The sequence below is a fragment of the Melanerpes formicivorus genome, unplaced genomic scaffold (genome assembly GCF_026170545.1).
Source record: "Melanerpes formicivorus ecotype bairdi unplaced genomic scaffold, bMelFor1.0.p_v2 SCAF_13, whole genome shotgun sequence".
Taxonomy (NCBI): Eukaryota; Metazoa; Chordata; class Aves; order Piciformes; family Picidae; genus Melanerpes; species Melanerpes formicivorus.
Window position 1 is genome coordinate 6,868,971 of NW_027142365.1, and position 17,779 is coordinate 6,886,749.

General features: G+C 42.4%; 1 protein-coding gene across 1 annotated transcript in view; it reads right to left on the reverse strand.

Annotated features, from left to right (window-relative positions):
- Nucleotides 1–12,042, reverse strand: part of PRKAG2 (protein kinase AMP-activated non-catalytic subunit gamma 2) — a 186,969-nt gene extending 174,927 nt beyond the window's left edge. Inside the window, exon 1 of the mRNA XM_068145964.1 lies at nt 11,499–12,042. Within this exon, the coding sequence (XP_068002065.1) occupies nt 11,499–11,630 (132 nt within the window). The 5' untranslated portion in view covers nt 11,631–12,042. The remainder of the gene's footprint in view (nt 1–11,498) is intronic.
- Nucleotides 12,043–17,779: the final 5,737 nt, after the last annotated feature.

Here is a 17,779-nt window from a genome sequence, read left to right on the forward strand (position 1 = left end):
GCAATGGCAGTATGCAAGGAAGCAGAGACAAGGAAGAACAAAGTGCTGCTTGCAACTATCTGGACAGTAGGACTCAATATGTGTTAATGTCCTAACACAATACCTCAGCCCTAGCCCAATATCTCAGGTGACTGGACTTTAAATTACTTAGTCTTGTAAAGTGAAAAATCCCAAACCCCACTAGAAATAAAAACAGCCTAAGGTCAAGATACAAAGTTGGCTCCTTGTTCTATTTGTTTTGTGGCAGTAAAACACAGGATATGAAATAGAAAATAATCTTAGTATAGTTAGAAACTAAATCCAGATGTTTTAACATTAGGCAGAAGCATATCCATAATGTGGTGTGGTGGTTTTTTTTCTGAGAGAATTAAATATCTATTGCATTTTCCATCACAGTTCATTTCTCTGCAACATGAGCGGTTTGCCAGCTTGTATACACACACCAAAGGTATTCAGTTTATAGTAAACAGCTGCACCCAGGGCAGGTTCTCTTCACACACACACAGGCTCTACACTTGTGTCCTTACAGATTTTCTAAATTAACCTAGTCAGCTGCACAGACTACTCAAGACCATACAACATAATCAAGGGGACCTATTGCTCTCTGGAAATGGACCCTTAGAAATATCTTCTCTGATAATGGACATTTCCTTAGAGTGTATGCTTAATATTTCCTCTCATTTTGTTGATAAAGCCCAGAGAAATTCAGTTTTACTGTTCATTCCTCTAAGAGATGTTCAGCCTGTGTATTCCAACTCTCATCCATGAAACTGCATGTGCTGATGGCTGTCATTGACATCACCGACCTTTGCTCTTAACGTGTGTGTGCCTCTTCCTCAGTTGCTTCAACTCAAATACAGTCAAGGCTAAAAGCTTGTTGTACAACTGATACGCATAGAGAAATTTCATAGACGAAGTTCGTTACTCCATCAGCTTCTCACAGCCTGAGGAGCTACACTGTGTCCTCTTGTCTCTCTCCTGAAACCTCAATAAGCAGCAGCCCGTGAAGCAGTATTGACACTAATTGCAGAACACCAAATACCTTCAAAACCGAACACCTCTGCTTCACAAGCATTCTGACAAAAAGTATTTGCAGATTATGGCAGGGATATTTTTCCTTTTCAACCATATTTTTGAAGTAAACTTACTATTCACAGTGAGTCTAAGCACACTACATTTCTACAGGAATTCACAAAACTGTAAAAGGTTACACAGCTAAAAAAAACCAAATAAAAATTTCTCTCAAACTTTAAATGTTTGAGGCTTTTCCTCAAGTGACATTGAAATGTTGATGGGAACAGAGCAGGAATTTATTTCTGAAGTCTTTATCATATGTAATACTTGGTCACTGTCAGTCAAACATAAGGTCATACATAGACTTTTATTGTGTGTCACCACAGATTGAGCTGCATAAAGTATCAGTATTAGTTTCAGACTTTATCATTAAGAGAGCAGCTGCTATTTATCTCTTCCCAAATTACTTCCTGGTATTACTTTCAATCTCTGTTCCATAAACCCCCCCACACTTCTGACTTTTTTTTCTGTTTGTTTGGGTATTTTTTTGTTGTCATTGTCATTGTTGGTTTGTTGTAGGTTTGTTTTGCTTGGTTTTTATTTTAGCTATCAGGTGCAAGTGAATGTTATCGGGAGTAGAGAAGTAGGAAAACCAGCTTCTGTTTTGTAATGCAGGTATACACAGCAGAGAGGAAGATTGCCTTCTTGACAATGTGAAAGATGTAAAGCTCAGGTTTCAAATGTATTGAAGGATATCCTGATGCAAGTGGACTAGTAGAATCTTCAAATACTGCAAAGATACCTAATGTGCCTGAATTCTTCTGAAAATCCCATCTGAACAACTAGGCTTATTAGCACACTTTCCCCCCTCTATTGTTTCCTTTTCTTTCTTTTTCCTCATTATGGCATTTCAAGTAAACTTGAGTCATCTGTTCTCAGATTTTTGGATCTCAGAATATAGACAGATGGACAGCAAAAGTGAATGAGATACCAAGGCTTACCAAGTTACCACTCACTTGTTTTATCTGACAATACACACCAAGAAAATAAAACATGCTGGCTAACTACGAGGGTATTGTAAAGCAACATGTTTTAATCGGCACTGTGCTGGGACAGGAAGGCGCACAGTCTGTTAATGAAGCCAGCTGGTGAACAGCTTGCTTTGCCTCAACTATCAGTTGAAGTCCACCAGTACAGCTGATGAATACTGGGTGAAAACATTTTTATTTTACTAAGGAATGGAGACTAACCCACTACTGCATGTACTTCTTTAAGTAGATTTTCCTCCTCTATTGACTGCCGTGTTTCACAGCTGAAAATCAGAAGAGTTCATTTAGACAGCAACTTTGGCATGCCAACTGATGATGCCTCCACAAGTGTGTCACAGTGAGGGAGGCAGAACTCTAAGCATGCAATACAGAAGAAAGAACTGAAGTAATTGCAGTTTTTGAATTACTGGTATTACTTTAAAAGAAATGTGCTGGCATGTACCCTCCTGCTTCTGCATAGCTTAGACCACATGCAGTCATTCTCAAAACCATAAAAAGTATAAGGAAAATGTATAATTAGCTGTCATTCAACTGAAAGAAGCCCATGAAATTAGTATTTACTTTTAACATTAGCTAAACAAAAGGGCAAAGGGAACAGCTGAATAACATCTACCTTCCATTCATTTCAGTCTATAACCATTATGGATTATGAATGATATTGGCTCAGCTTTTCAGACAGCAGAAGCTCTCCATTTTCCCCATTACAAATGTAGAGCTGACCTAGCATTAGTGGAAGAAGTAATCACAAAGAATATTGAGACCATGCTGGTCTTTTCTCTCCTGCACTGGCTGGCAGCAGTGTTGGGGAACACTCAGCTCCAGGAACCAGAAGTCAGTGGAGTGCAGGAATGGAGACAGGACGCCTGCAGTGTCTTTGGAGAGTGCTGTAGGTTGAACACGGCTGGTAAAGTGCTGTTTCACAGAATCACAGAATCACCAAGGTTGGAAGAGACCTCAAAGATCATCAAGTCCAACCCCTAAACTCCACCTGATTGAGTCACAGACGACTACAATGCTAAATGGCTGCCAACATTTTGTTTCAAAAACTCTACTACCAGCTATTCAGAAAAAAAATAAAAGAAGCCCAAGTAATGTTTCACAGCTTTCAATAACCACATGGAGGCTGTGATAATTAGGCACACTCACTGAAGTACTACTTTTGATGCTGGAATTTACTACAGTCTCCTGTAATTTATCCAATATCCTCAATCCCTGGTCTCCCTGATAAGACTGCCAAGAGTCCTAACTGTTATTTTAGGGCACAGCATGACCACCTGCAGACATTAGACTCGAATCCTTTCACTTCACATGTTTTCAAAAGGAAAACTATAGAATCAAAGGATCATCTCGTCCCTCTGATCATTCCTGGCAAAGCTATTCTGTAGAGTGAAGGCCAAAGCTGAACACAGTATTCCAGGTGAAGCACTGAGTAGAATGAGGTAATGACTGCTTTAGCTCTGCTAGTGATGCTCTTGTTGATGCAAACCAGCATCTTGTTGGCTTTCTTTGCTACACTGTCACTCACATTGAGTCACTTTCCATTACTGACTTAGGCTGAGGTTGTAAATGTATCTTCATGGGACAAATACCACAGCAGGAAGTTCGGGCTTTTGGTTAAGATAAGTGAACTAAGTGTCCAGACTTCATGAGTCCAACAATCACTCTTGTACAACATGGGGCAAGCTGCTTAAACTCCAACCATCTACTTGAGTATCAGTACTGCAAGGACAACGTAATTTCCTCTCACCAGTCTATAGCATCTGTTAAAGCTTTAAACTTTCCAGAGTGTTTGTGGTTGGTAATATGTGTCCTTATGCATGTATAGACATCCAGCTCAACAACCTTCAGTTATGGATGGAAAGAACACCACAAGATGTCTCAGTGTTTCAGTGTGGTACGCTGATACTTCAATTGTTTTTTCTTTATTTAATCAACCATACAGCAATCCAAAGCTTACATCAGGGACTCTCCTCTGCCCAACCTCAGGTGATACAGCAGACAGAGATTCAGACAGCCAGACGATGATTTAGTGCTCTTATCCTTGAACTGTCTTTCCTCATGCCTCTTGGTTTAGATCACACTTCCAGCACAGAAGCCATGATTAATACTCAGTAACAGCAAATCCTCCTCTAATTACTTTATGCAAAAGGGATGACAACACATGATGAAAACCACACTCTGGAAGATGCAATGCACTTCTGAGAAGCTGGCAAACTCCCATGCAGACTGTGATAACACTGAGTAAGCACCTTTTAAATAACTCTTCCTTACTTTCCCTTTCTTCCACAATCCTTCTAGGGACTATTGTGCCTCCAGTTTCAGGTCCCATCTCACAGCATGCTATTCCCAGAAGTCTCTACATTACATGGCCAAATCCAACTTCACTCCCCAGACAGACACCATGCTTTTGGGACAAGATCCAACCACTCGTGGAGTTAAATTCAACGTGCCTATATAGAGGCTGAACAATATTTAGTTTCAAGAAGCTTTCACTTGCCCAAAGGCAATGGGCTATGAAGATGTGCAGCCTCCACCCTTGGAGATATCAAAAATCTGATGGGACACCATCCTGAGAAACCTGCTCTTGCTGACCTCCTCAGCAGGGGGATTGGACTATGCAATCTCCAGAAGTCTCTTCCAACCTCAACTATTCCACGATTCTGTAAAGATACTTTTTAGCAGTTACACCTTGTAAAGTTGCAATCACCAAAAGCATGACAACACAGGTTTAGCAAACATATTAAATGCACAACAATTTAAAAGCATAAAACAGTCCTAAATTGGTGGAAACTTGTCAAAGATTATATCTAGGTAGTGAGGACAGTCAACGTGATACTCTTAAGGATTCTGTGCATAATTCCAGGTGTCTTTCCCAATTCCCATGCAGAGTTGGTTGAAAAATAAGTGGTATGCAGGTAACAAGTCATTTATTCCACTGGACAGGCTTCTGGCAATGCTAACAGCACCTGTTCAGTCCCTCTTATTCCTACAACTTATCTTTTCTGTGGAGAGATTGTCTTCATCGAAAGATTTCCTCATGCTTGGATTCAAATTTTGCCCCTAATCTAGCTCACCCTGTACTGATTTCTCTAATTCTACTGAAAGCACGTTTTCAAACTTTTCCAAAGCAATCAACAGTCACTTAGCTTCCACAAACCAGATCTGAACTTTAATCAGTGATAAAAGACCTCTAGTAAGTCTACAAGTAAGCAGTAAAATCCTGTGTTTTGTAGTGTTGTAAGCCAGCACTCTAACCACTCAGATAGCTTTTCTTTCTCCTGCTAGCAGAAGCATAATATTTTCTTATTTTCATTGTTCCAGCAGCATTACTGACATGAAAAGCTCAGATGAGAAAATGGCACAATGCCTGTTGTGAATAAATGATGATAAAGGGTTCATAGCATGGCAGATAATGCTTATAATGCAAACACTTCCTCCTAATGAAACTCCAGACCTAGGAATGTGTTCTCCAGCAGCTTGAAAAAAAGCAAAGAGCTCTATCACTCTGACTGCAAAAACAGATTAAGTCTTCAGCTTAATAGGTTCTGTTTTTGGAGCACAAGGTCACAGAAACTCTTTGCAATAATGTCGATAAGGTCGGAACAATCACAGTGTGTGATATAAATGACAGTCATGAAACATACTGCAGTGCATTTGCTCTGCATGCCACAAAGTCAGACTTACATAATGTAATTTACTGTCATGCTAAATGGTAAGAACATTTAAAGGATGCTATACACCATCTTATGAATCCCCAACATCAAACACTAAAGTACTGTGTTATGTTTTGGTTCTCTGCCATGTTAATAATGCTTTCATGCTTCAGAGATTTCATATGTAGTTATATGCAAGCAGTTTAAGAGAGACAGCATTACAGGAGCAAACACTGAACTGTATTTCACTATATTTCACTTTCCACAGCTACCCAAAGAATAAACACAAAAATTATTCTGCAGCAGTGACTGTACCATAGGTCACTGCTAGTAGTACCAGAAATAGTTCAGCAGTGGCACAGCACTGTATTACCTCACCACCAATAATGCTTTACAGTTATTGATGGCATCTTACATTCATGTTTATACACAAGTTCTCCTTTCCAGAGGAAGAAAAATACTCCATTTAAGATATATTTGAGTTGCCTTTTCTTTTTGTAATTGAAGACAGGCATAAGTCAGCCTATATGTCAAGCCCTAACACTTTCTCAGTGTGTCTACAATGCAAACAACAGTAGAAAACTGAGACTGCATCCTCTGCAACCAGATCAGGCCCTGTAAACTGGATAATTGTCAGAGCCCGCTGATCAGTCTAGAGTAACACAGCCCACAAAGGGGCTGTTTCTATGGCAGACAGACATATTCTGTGACATCTGTCTGCTACTGATGTTGTCCTTGATGCTTCATTTCTCTTATAGCCAACTCTGCTCTTCTGTTATTCCCTCTGCATGGGATGCCTTTTGATATAAATTCATCTCTTCCTCAAAGGGTAAGAATTATATGTGGTATTTCACTCAACATGTCTGTCCATAATTGGGTCTATCAACAGCCATGCTGATGCAATTTTGGCTCCTTTCTACTCCTATTAGCCCAGCCAAGCACACAGGCACACCAACCTAATTCCATGACCGTCCATACATCAGCAACAAAATAATTGTCAAATCCTGTCTTCAGGGTCAAATTCTGCTTTTGGACACAGCTGAACAGCTCCCTTGAATGCAATGTGATGCCCAGGTGAAACTGGGCATAAACTGAACCTTGCAGGACTATGAACAGGCACTGGAACATCCCAGAGGTGGTAGCTATTATGACTGCAAACATGAATCCTTTCTTTTTTTCCTCCAGGCAGAATCCAAGTGCAATCTCAACACTCCTGAGCAGATACCCTGCCCTTTCAGGTTCTTACTATATCAGTCCTTTAGCAAGGAATCCAAATTTAAACTTCAAGGCCACAGAAGCTCAGGACAACATGGAGTCTGCCCTATGAGAGCAAGGAGGGGAAGAGTTGCAGATTTAATTTTAGGCAAATGTTTCTCTCCTTTGTCCCTCTCTCCTCCCACCTCCTTCTCCCAAGTAAACAAACTACCTTTTTTTTTTTTTTTTTTTCTCCTTTTCATTCCTAGATCACATTGGATTCTAATTTCCTCATGTCCTTTGAAAGAATTGATCTGCTTATTCCTCATCTGCAGCTTCCTGAAGTGACCTCTAGACTGAAGTGCTGTTCTCATCAGCCCACCCAGCAATTACAAGGAGACAAGAAGCACACTGCAAAAACTGTGACAGAACAAAATCATTTCACAGTGATTTATCAGGCATGGAGCCATTAATGACTTTGCAAGTGTTGGAGGGGCAGAACCTGAGCCAAAACTAGCTGTCAGAACATCATTGTCATCTACTGAGTTAGAAATATTTAAGCCATCTGATGTTTCAGCCTGGCATTCTAACATAAAGACAGGCCTAGAAACAGCAATAAATTTGCACATTGAGGAGTCTGTTCAAAATCACAGAGGCCAAAAAAGAAGTGGGAGAAAATGTACAGAGAGATGTTTGTTTGTGTGACATTGAAAGTAAAGGATCACAATCTCTAAGAGCATCCTCTAGCAGATCAACTCTGCTGTCAGGGCTGAAGCACCAGAAGCAACAGCCACTGCACTGTACTGAAAGATATTTCTATATTCATTTGCAGATGTTATTTTTGTCCTTATTGTGAAAAATATCTCTTTATTCTGTTGAATAAAAAGTCACCTTGTGATGAATTTGGTTGAAAAACAAGGAAGTGCCAGTGTTCTGCGATTTCCACCTGCTGGGAACGTGCCATGATGAAGCTCTTGGGACAGGTTCTGCCCTCAGCTGTGCCAGTGTAAATACAATATAACTTTGGTGGCACTCACTGAATTATGCCAGATGAAATTCAAAGTAAGCAAGAGCAGAAATATCTTCTTCTTCCCCCTCTTCCCCCCCTCCCCCCCCCCCCCCCCCCCCCCAGCACCATGGGGTTGCACTGGTAATGTTAACATTAGAACAGATCAATTTTGCAAGATGACAAAAGAACATGCTGATCTCACTGCTGGCAGCTCCTACTCAGCAGACAATTGCATCCCATCTTAAAATATAGTTTTTAAAATGTTCAATGCAATGTGCAAGCATTAACTTCCAATGGCTTAAAAAGGCATTTTATAATGCTAATGTCTTCATATTACAGATGTGATGCATCTAAAGAGCAAAGGTTTCTACTGAAATATGTAGCAGCTTTCAAAGGTATTTGGACCAGAAATTTCCATTTAGGCATCTCTAGTTTCAAGACTTCAGAAAACAGCACTGGGAAAGATGGAGGTTCATATGACCTCTACTTTAGAAAGGCTCCTGCAGTTACAATCCATCTAAATTACTGGGTTGTTAGTCAGTTACAGATATGCCAAGAAAACAACAAATGAAACAGAAAGTCCAGCCATTTAGCAAATACTTCCTTGCCACACTAACATATACAGAACTTGAGAGCCACAACGAAACCCAACTGGCAGGTCTACCACTAGGCCCAGAAGCAAGGGTTGAGCACTACCCACTCAAGACAAAGGAGACTGAGCACAGAAAAAAGGTGAAAACATAGTGCTTCCAACCTTATTGTTATCATGTCTTATTCTTGCTTGAGAAAGATGTACCTGTGAAATGCCCTGGAGCCTTACAAGACATGAACCCAGTCTTCTTAAATTGATCTATTTTATCTGACTGTGACAGGCAAACCCAACAAATAAAAATATGTGAGAGAGGGAGAAAAAAGCATGCAACTTTCTTTTCAGCCATGCCTATTGCTCCACAATCCTCTAACTTAATTGTAGTGTATTTCACATTATTCACCTTTTTCTTTGCATAATATTTGTCATTACTTTTTCAGTCAGCACTTCTACATGACTAATAAATACGTTTTAGGCTAGCCAGCATCACAACAGCACCTTGCTGTCCTACTGCTTTCTCTTTCAGAATTGACTCCTCTCTCCTCTCCTTCTCAGACCTTGTTAGTCCTTCTCTTGTTTCTAATTTGTAGATCTCAATGAGCAAGTATTACATGTCTCAGCAATAAACATGATCTTACAGCAACACAAAGAAAAGGATGAACAAAATAAAAATGACTGTCTGGTGAAAGCTCCCTTGACAACTACAGCTACACTGACAGGCGCCACTGAAATAATAGGAATGATGCTTCGAAATAACTGCCAAGAAAACGTTATGAAAGAGGAAAAAAAAAACCCAGTCTAAATGGATCTTTTCAAATGCAGATTCCACTGTCAAATGAGGGGAATGAGAAAAATGTTCTTTCGTATAGCACAGTCATATTTAAAATCTGACAGGTAACACAAAACCACCAAAAGTCTGAGTACAACCTGAAAGATTCCAGGCACAATAGTTCATTTCAGGAATGCTAGAATGGTGTAGAATGGAATAGAAGGATTGTGGCTTGGGGATGGAGAGGAGAGATGGAAGGTGTTATCTCATTACCAAATGATGAATCACTTCCAACTTGGTAACCTTAAATAAAACTCAAGAATTTGCAGGCTTGCGTCTGAACAACTACCACTACCTAGGTCACAAATGCAGAGCAAGTAAGATATTAATGGACATGTCAAATTATGGCCCACTACTAATGATGTTCCATCCAAGACAGAACTAAGAACAGAACACTCATAAAAGAAGATTGTCTGTGGGCTTAGAGAGGCAATTAGGAGAAAGCATTAGCTCTTCTGTCAATAGTGCTTAAGTGTGAACAAGTTACTTAGGCATTTTTTTTTCCATCTAAGCTTCACAACCATAAAATGGGGGAAACTGCTGTAAGTACTGGTGTGGTCAGAGTTATCTGCTGGTTGGAAGATATTTCAAAATCCTGAAAAATCCTGCAGCAACTGCAGCATCTCCCAAACTACCTATGGCTCTTCACCAGGCAGAAAATGCAGCTTCTCGGAGCAGAGGTGGAGATCCAGCTGCAGTGAAGTTTCTGGTTAGATTAAGTGGAAAAAGGGGGGGACGGGAAAGGGGAAGGATGGGGGAGAGGGGTGCAGTGGAAAAAGGAAAGAGATGGCAGAGACAATGCAGCAGGCAGGGTGGGAAGGAATAAGGTGCATGGGGTGAGTGATGCTTTGGTGCAGTACATCTGATTTCCTTGGTATTTTACACCTCTGTTGTGAAGGTACTGTTCATAATATGACAAAGCTTATTGCCTAAAAATTCCAATTACAAGTGCATAGGCAACACCCATGGTAGTAAAAACAAACCCTTTTCTCCTAGTAGTGAATATACTCAAAGCTCCAGAAGTTTGTCTAAGAATCTTCAGCTTGCATTCCTCTCCAGAGAAAAATGAAATCTGCAGATGAGCCATGTATTTTTCCTCCATTTTATTCCACACACTCAGGACACCTAATAAATTTGCTTTAATTCTTTATTCATCCATAAATCAAAGGGAAAATTTAGAAGTATAAATATCTTTTTGCTCCCTGGTGGTGTGGCAGAAACACGTGTAGGACAAACCAACAAAATAAGCCACAGAGAAAAACAGAGAGACTGCCATTTCTTGCCAGAAGCACTGAAACTAAAAACACATCCAAACCAGGAATAAAAACTCAAAGTTACATAGATAACAAGAACACCACAACAGTAAAGGAAAAAAACCACAATAATTAAAGTTTTGAAAGGCATCTAACATCTGAAGACAGAGTTAGTCAGCCTTTCAGTCCTTAGAGGGAATGGAGAGAAACTTCTGGCCTGAAGTTACTTTGTTTCTTGCTTGTCTCTCAATAGTGTGAAGAAACAAGAGTCAGTGAACAAACTGCGTGGCTCCCCAGTCTGCTCCACCATGGCAATGCAACTGTCCCTGCTCTTATAGCAATAAACAGACTACTTGTGTCCAAATCTAAGCAAGCTCTGGGTTCCACAGCTTTGGGAAGTTCAGATATGGATTAGCCCTGAGAGAGGGAAGAGACATATTAAATGCTCTGGTTCAGCCACAAGGCACGGACAGTTCCCGGAGCCAAACCTGGGGACGCTGAGACCAGCATTTGGGGGTGATCAGATCTTTCGCTGAACTTGTACTCCGCGTCTGCATGTTAACTGGATGGGACACACTGAACCGAACTCAAAGCTCAGGGCAGAGCAGCAGTAGCGCAAACGGAGTTATCCTCGCTCTTCCGTGCCACGGACACTTCACACTGAAGCTCCCAGCACTACACCGGGGGCAGAGACCAGCGGACCACCCTATGTTCTAGCCCATCCTAGATGTGGAGGACTTGCCTGTTGCATAGGCTGCACCCCTAGACAGCATCCCCCGAACTCCGGACCTCTGCGGCAGGAGACACTTCTCCCTGAGTTTCACTGCGCTACACGTCAGAGAAAAACATGCCCCAGCGCCCAAACCACACCAGCTGCCGAGGGAAAGGGAGAGCAAGGAGCCACTTACGGGGATGTGCACTCGCAACATGAGTTTCTTCTGGCTGGAGCTTTTCCTGCTGCTGCTGCTGGCGGCATCTTTCTTCTTGTCCATGGCAGAGCTTCCCATCCCTTCGCCCAGGCGTGGTGCTGGGCGATGCATCTGGAGAGGGAGGCTCCTCTTCCCCCTCTCCACACTGTCCCACCGTCCCAAGTTACTCCAGACTCCTTATTTTCTTTTTTCTTTTCTTCCTTTTTTTTTTTTTTTTTTTTTTTTTTTTTTTTTTCCAAATGGCCTTAGGAAATGGGAGGGGGGGCAAGGGGGGAGGGGAGAGACGGGAGAAGCAGAGGGAAGGGGAGGAGTTTCTCCAGCTCCGGCCTTTAATCCCAGCAGCGAGGTGTCAGGGGAGATCTTCTCAAGTGCATGAGATGCCCTTGCAAACGCTGCTCGCTTTCTCTCTCTTCCGCCCTTTCAAAAATATCCGGGGCATCCTGAAGGGGTGAGAAAGTTTCCTTCTCCTCGCTCAGCCCGGCCGCACTCCCCGAAAGAGAGAAAAACAATCCCCCCAAAACATCCAAATGCCTCAAAAAGCCGAAAAGGGGAAGGCGCTCGGACGAGGCTCCCGGCAGATCGGCGGTCACGGGGGGCACCGGGCTGGGCGACAAAGGCAGTTCGGATGCCCAGCTGCAGCAGAACCCGGCCGGGGCGGGAGGAGGTGCCCCGGCGCTACCGCAGCCCCGGCAGGCTCGTCAGGAAGCGCATAACGAGGACAGCACAACTTTCCTCCGCGGCGATCCGCTGCCTTCCGCGGGTGCAGGGCGCGACGCATCCCGACCACTTCCCCTGGCTCCCGCTCGCCCCAGGATAGACTGTCGGGCCCTTGGCGGCGGGGTGGGGGGAGAAGGGTTCTGGCGGTGCCCGTATCCCCGGGCTGCTGGAGCAGGAGAATGGGATAGAACGCTGGGATTTCCCTTCCCGAAAATGCACAGAGGCGGAGCGGTTCCTTGCCGTCCCGAGCTCACAGGCCTCCCTCCCCCCCGGGTTTCTCCCCGCCGTGCCCTAAAGGAGGGTTATTCTCCCCGGAGGCAGCCCTTTCCCACCCCTTCGCAATCTGGCCGCGCAGAGCCCAGTCCGGCTGCTGCGGTGGCCCCGTGTCCCAGGGCACGGCGCTGGGCTCCCGGAGCCCCGGCCAGGCTCGCTCCAGCCGGGAACACCACGGGGCTGCCCTCCTCTTGCTTCCAGGGACCGTCTGCAAGGGCGGGAGGGCCCCACTCCACTCCTGAACACAGACTTTTTTGCTCCCTCCTTCCAAACAGCCTTCAGACGCCAGCTGCGCCGAGTCACGGAAGCAGTTCGCACCCCGGACAAATTACTTCGGCGTTACAGAGAACCCGAAAAACTCTCAGAACTCCTCCACCTGTGGCTGTGCAGGCCTGCTGGCCTTAGGGAGTGTGTTGTGTTCCAGCTACCAACTAAAACCTTGCCAATGCCACCACTGCCAGGCAGGCTTTCAGGGCTGGGATTTTTGGAGAGCAAAGAGAGGGAGATGTCTTTGCCCTAAACCAGTAATTGATTTTCATAGAATCATAGAATTGTTTAGGTTAGAAAAGACTTTCAAGATCATCAAGTTCACCATTAAACCATGTCCCCAAGCACCATATCTACAGGTAATTATCATGCACATGATACACAGAGAAGCAAACACACATTCTGGATCCAAATATGAGGGTTTGTTTTAGAAGCAACTCTTCTTCCCTCTTCTTCTCTGCACCATCTTACACTGTCTGAAGGTGACAATGAGACCAAACTCATTACAGCCACAGCTTTTAATCACAACTCAAAAGCAGACTTTCACTGAGTTCAAAGCTGTGCGGGTATTCGTTTATGGGGTCTACACCATAGCCACCTCTAACAAATCTCATGGGATTCTATACAGCAATGTTTTCAAGCATTGGGTGGAGAAGGGGAAGTGCTTTCCACTAAAATCTTGTCTTCTGAAAAAAATAAAGGATTGCAATGACTGTCTTCAAGAGAGACAACAATTCAGATTTATCTCCCTCCTTATGAGAGTCTCAGGATTTTACAGATGCCAAGGTGGGTCAGTCATGAAGTCTGTAACCACTTCCCTAAAGCTGTACTGAATCAAACTGAAATATGAACCCTCTTCTTTAGTGTTAGATGGCACTGCCCTATAGGTTCCCACAGGACACCACAGAAACAGACCCAGAAATGAGACTGCAGGTGTTAGCATCATTGGGACATTAATGGCACATGGATCAAGGAAGCAGAATTTCTCCAGACAGCACATGGTGCCTGGGGCAGCCTGGGGGTGTCCCCAGAGAAGAGGAGCAGTGTCTCTAACACCCACTTTTCCCCAACATCTGCATAAACTAGTCTGCCAACCAAGTTCTGCTGCCAAGGGACATGGGAATGTCTGACCCATGGCATCAGGAAGAGAGATAATGACTAATAAACATGTCTATTGAAAACCTGTAACAACATTTTTCATTGCCAGCATGGTCATGGGGGTCAAAAAAAGAAGGAAAAAAGAAGTAGAATTTCTTTAGAAGAATTTTAGCAGTAGGTATTGTAAGAAGATCCCCTGGCTGTTCTTTATTAACAAACATTTGAGGCAGAGGAAAATCTACCATGTATAAATATATCTATGTATCTTGGAGGTTTTCAGGAGGAGACTTGATGGGGTGCTTGGTGTCATGGGTTAGTTGTTTAGGTGGGTTGGATTGGTTGAAGGGTTGGACGCGATGATCTTGAAGGTCTCTTCCAACCTGGTCTGGTCTATTCTATTCTATTCTATTCTATTCTATTCTATTCTATTCTATTCTATTTATATATATATAAACATATATATATAAAATCCATTCCCTTATTTATGCAGAATTGTTTCCTACAATATTATAATTTCTTTTCCACATTTAGTATTTTACATCTCAATTCCTTCATTTTCTTCCTGTAGATTATTTATATGAATAATGGTGGATAATGTACAGAAAATTCTTGAGAAGTACCATCAGAGCAGTGTGAGCAAACTCCCAAACCTAAAATCCCTGCATGAGTCAGCCTCTCCACCATGACGATATTGCCTTAAGCGTATTTATAACTTTACTATTACCACAATGTGAGGCTCTTCTTATTTTTCTCCTTTGATTCTCTGTGATCCCAAATATGACCTTTGGTCCTCCAGGCATATTTTTAAACTTTTTATTGCAGCTCTGAGGATTAGAGGCACATTTCAAAAAAGCCAAAGCCAAAATCCTCCTGCAGCTGCTGGACTTCAGGAGCTTGAGTCCCCATAAAGTCAAGTGTTAATAAGAGCCTGCTATAAAATAAAGGAATCACTGATTATTTCAGACAGTAAGGCATCATGAGTTTATCCTTTTTTAAATCTTTTGTATCTTTTGAGGACAAATGCAGCCATCCTATGAACAAACAGCATCATAAATGTTCTTAATGAGAGTTAAAATTATTCTTTCCGTGATAAATCCTGTGAGTTCAACACTAATAACTGTGCTTCCAGAGGCACATAAGCATCTGTGTTACTAATTGCTCAGTCAAATGAGTACTGAGATACTTTCAAGAATATCATTCTAAGTACTCAGAAATTTCCTGCACTCTTTGAGGAGAGAAGCAGAAGAGCATCACCAGCCACATTTTGCCTCACCCGTGTGCTCCCCATTACCTGTGCATTTTGGTCTACACCCCATCACAGGGCTTGCCCTAGTTATTTCTTAAACACAGGTTGAGTCATTTTTTCCATGATACATTCCCAGTGTGCATTCCTAAGTTTATAAAACATCTATACAACTTTGCTTTGAGCCCTGGTCATATCAATTGTAGATGTCCTAAGTGAAATAATATGTCACCAGCTAACTTGTGTGCTGAAATTTCACACACAATATACAGAGGGGTTTTCAGGACTCTAAATTGCAGTGGAAAAGTGTTGAGAAACAGTGGGAGGGTTATGTGAGTTGCTGGTGAGTTTTAAATGATCATTACACCCAGAAATGTTGATAATGCTTTAAGTTTGTTGTTAGTAATATTGTCAAGGGTGGTTATTTCATTATAGAAAAGAATAAGTGAAAATAGCTGTTGTTTGTTCTCTTCAGGCTACACAGAGATTAATCCTACTGTGAGCATTTCATCTAGATTCCTCACACACACCATCTGTAAGTATTTTGCAGGCACTAAAACCTACAGAAGTCCCATTTTTGAGGACTAGAAATAATGCTGTGGATAAATACTGTAATTTCTCAGATGAACCACATCAGTTCTTATGTTTGTGTACCTATATTACTTGGGACTCTCAAACCTTCAAAAAATATTTCCAGGATTAAAGGACAAATCCTTGAATATTAATCTATTTTGAAATCTGGATGCCCAAGAACTTGCCTGCTGTTACTGGTACCCATTGTCCCAGCACCTACTGTGTTTCATCACAGCTAATTTTCTCTTGATTTTCTTCTTTTGCTAACATTTGTCCATGCTGATCTCTACAGTTCCTCTTCTGCCTGTCTCTTTATGCTCTGCTTCATATTCCACCTCTTGTTCTCATCCATCATTTTGTTGTCCATCTTTCTCTGTTCTCCAGTATTCTTCTCACTTTTGTGAGCATGCATAAAGTTGACTGTTTGGTTTCTGTTCAACACATTTCTTAGATTGAATTTGACCCTGCTGCTGCATTAGTCTCCATAACTTAATCAGCAGCACAATGTCACCAACATGATGTGACTTCAAGATGCAGCAGTCCCCACACAACTCTTCTCTGTGAAGGGCACACACCACACAGCTGTCTGCCCATATTCACACTCTCTCCTACTACACGTGACACAGCATAGTGCAGGAAGCAGTTTTCAAACCAAGTAGAATAGAGGTAACACAGATAAATACCTGCAGACAGCTAAACTGTGTGGTTTGCAGCAAAACTGCAATTGGAGTGGTCTTGCATGGAGAAATTTGCACAGAAAATTGCAGGCCTGCCAGGAAATCTGAACTAGCTGAAGTAAGGTGAGATAATGATGTCCCCAGAAGGTGCCCAGGAACATGAGAGCAGCGAAGACTGACAAATGCGTATGCTGAAGGAGGGAGATTGTGTGGTTGGGTGGCTGTGCTTCTTCCCCAGGCTGTCAGACACCTGGTACATGAGTACTTACTGAAGGAAATTCTCCCCTCACTTAAAGCCCAGCAGCACATGATGCTGCTTTAAAGCTGCATGCTCTGGCTGAGCCATTCTGCCCCACAGCTCTCTCCCTCTTGCTCATGCCATTACTGCTGGTGTGCTCCAGCGCCGTTGCACTAGTTCGCCCACTGACTCAGTGAGATGTCTTCTCATCCGGACCATAACACAGAGGAGAGGAAGTGAGAGATGCAGTTTCATAGGAACTTTCTAGGCTGTTTCTCTAATTTAGCCTGACAGCTGATTTCTCTCCAAACAGCCAAAGGCAGGGCAGTTTTTTCTTTCCCAAAAGTGTCTCAGTTGCAGATCTTGTGCATCTTGACATTTGATCCTGGGTATTAAAAATTTCAGCAGTCTTAATTAGAAGTGAGTAGACCCAAACTATAGATTAATTTGATACATAGAGAGCCATAGCATGGTTGGCATGGGCACTGGTGCAAGAACTTGCAGGAGGCTTCCTGTTTTGCCATCTGCAGTGCTTGCCTCACTATCTCCCATCTTCATGAATCCACAACCATAGTCCTCCTGCACTTGCCCACATACTCTGTAGCACTGGCACCACTAGAACAGATACAACCACCGTAAATCAGACAGCTGAGTGATGATGCAACCTGAACCCTGTTGCACGGTTCACATCAGTGCAAGCACTGTATTGCAGCCTATGTTGACAGGTAAATTCAGATTCTCATTTGCATCATAACAGTGTAACAGTAAAACAAGGAATAATACTCTCAGTGTCATCTCTGCATAGAAAGTAGGTGTCTGGGAGACCTGATTAGGTGCAAACACACACAAAAAAATACTCTTTTTTTGAACCACAACAGCTTAATAAAAGACCTTGAAGCTGGTTTTTCAAGGTTCACACAGCCTCTGTCAGTCTTGAGAGCCAGGAGAGCTTTCCAATGTGATCAAAGTAACTTCTGAGATTAAAAAGAAAAAAAAAACTCACTTTTTTTTTAAATAATCTTAGTTTCTATATACAGAAAAATTTCCATTAACTGGAATGATGCTGCTCAGCCTCGAGTTTTCTTAGTACTGAAGAATACTGAAGAAATGGACAGAGCCCTATAAAGCATCTAATTTCCTCCTTATTGACACAGGAACATTTCTTTTGTATTTT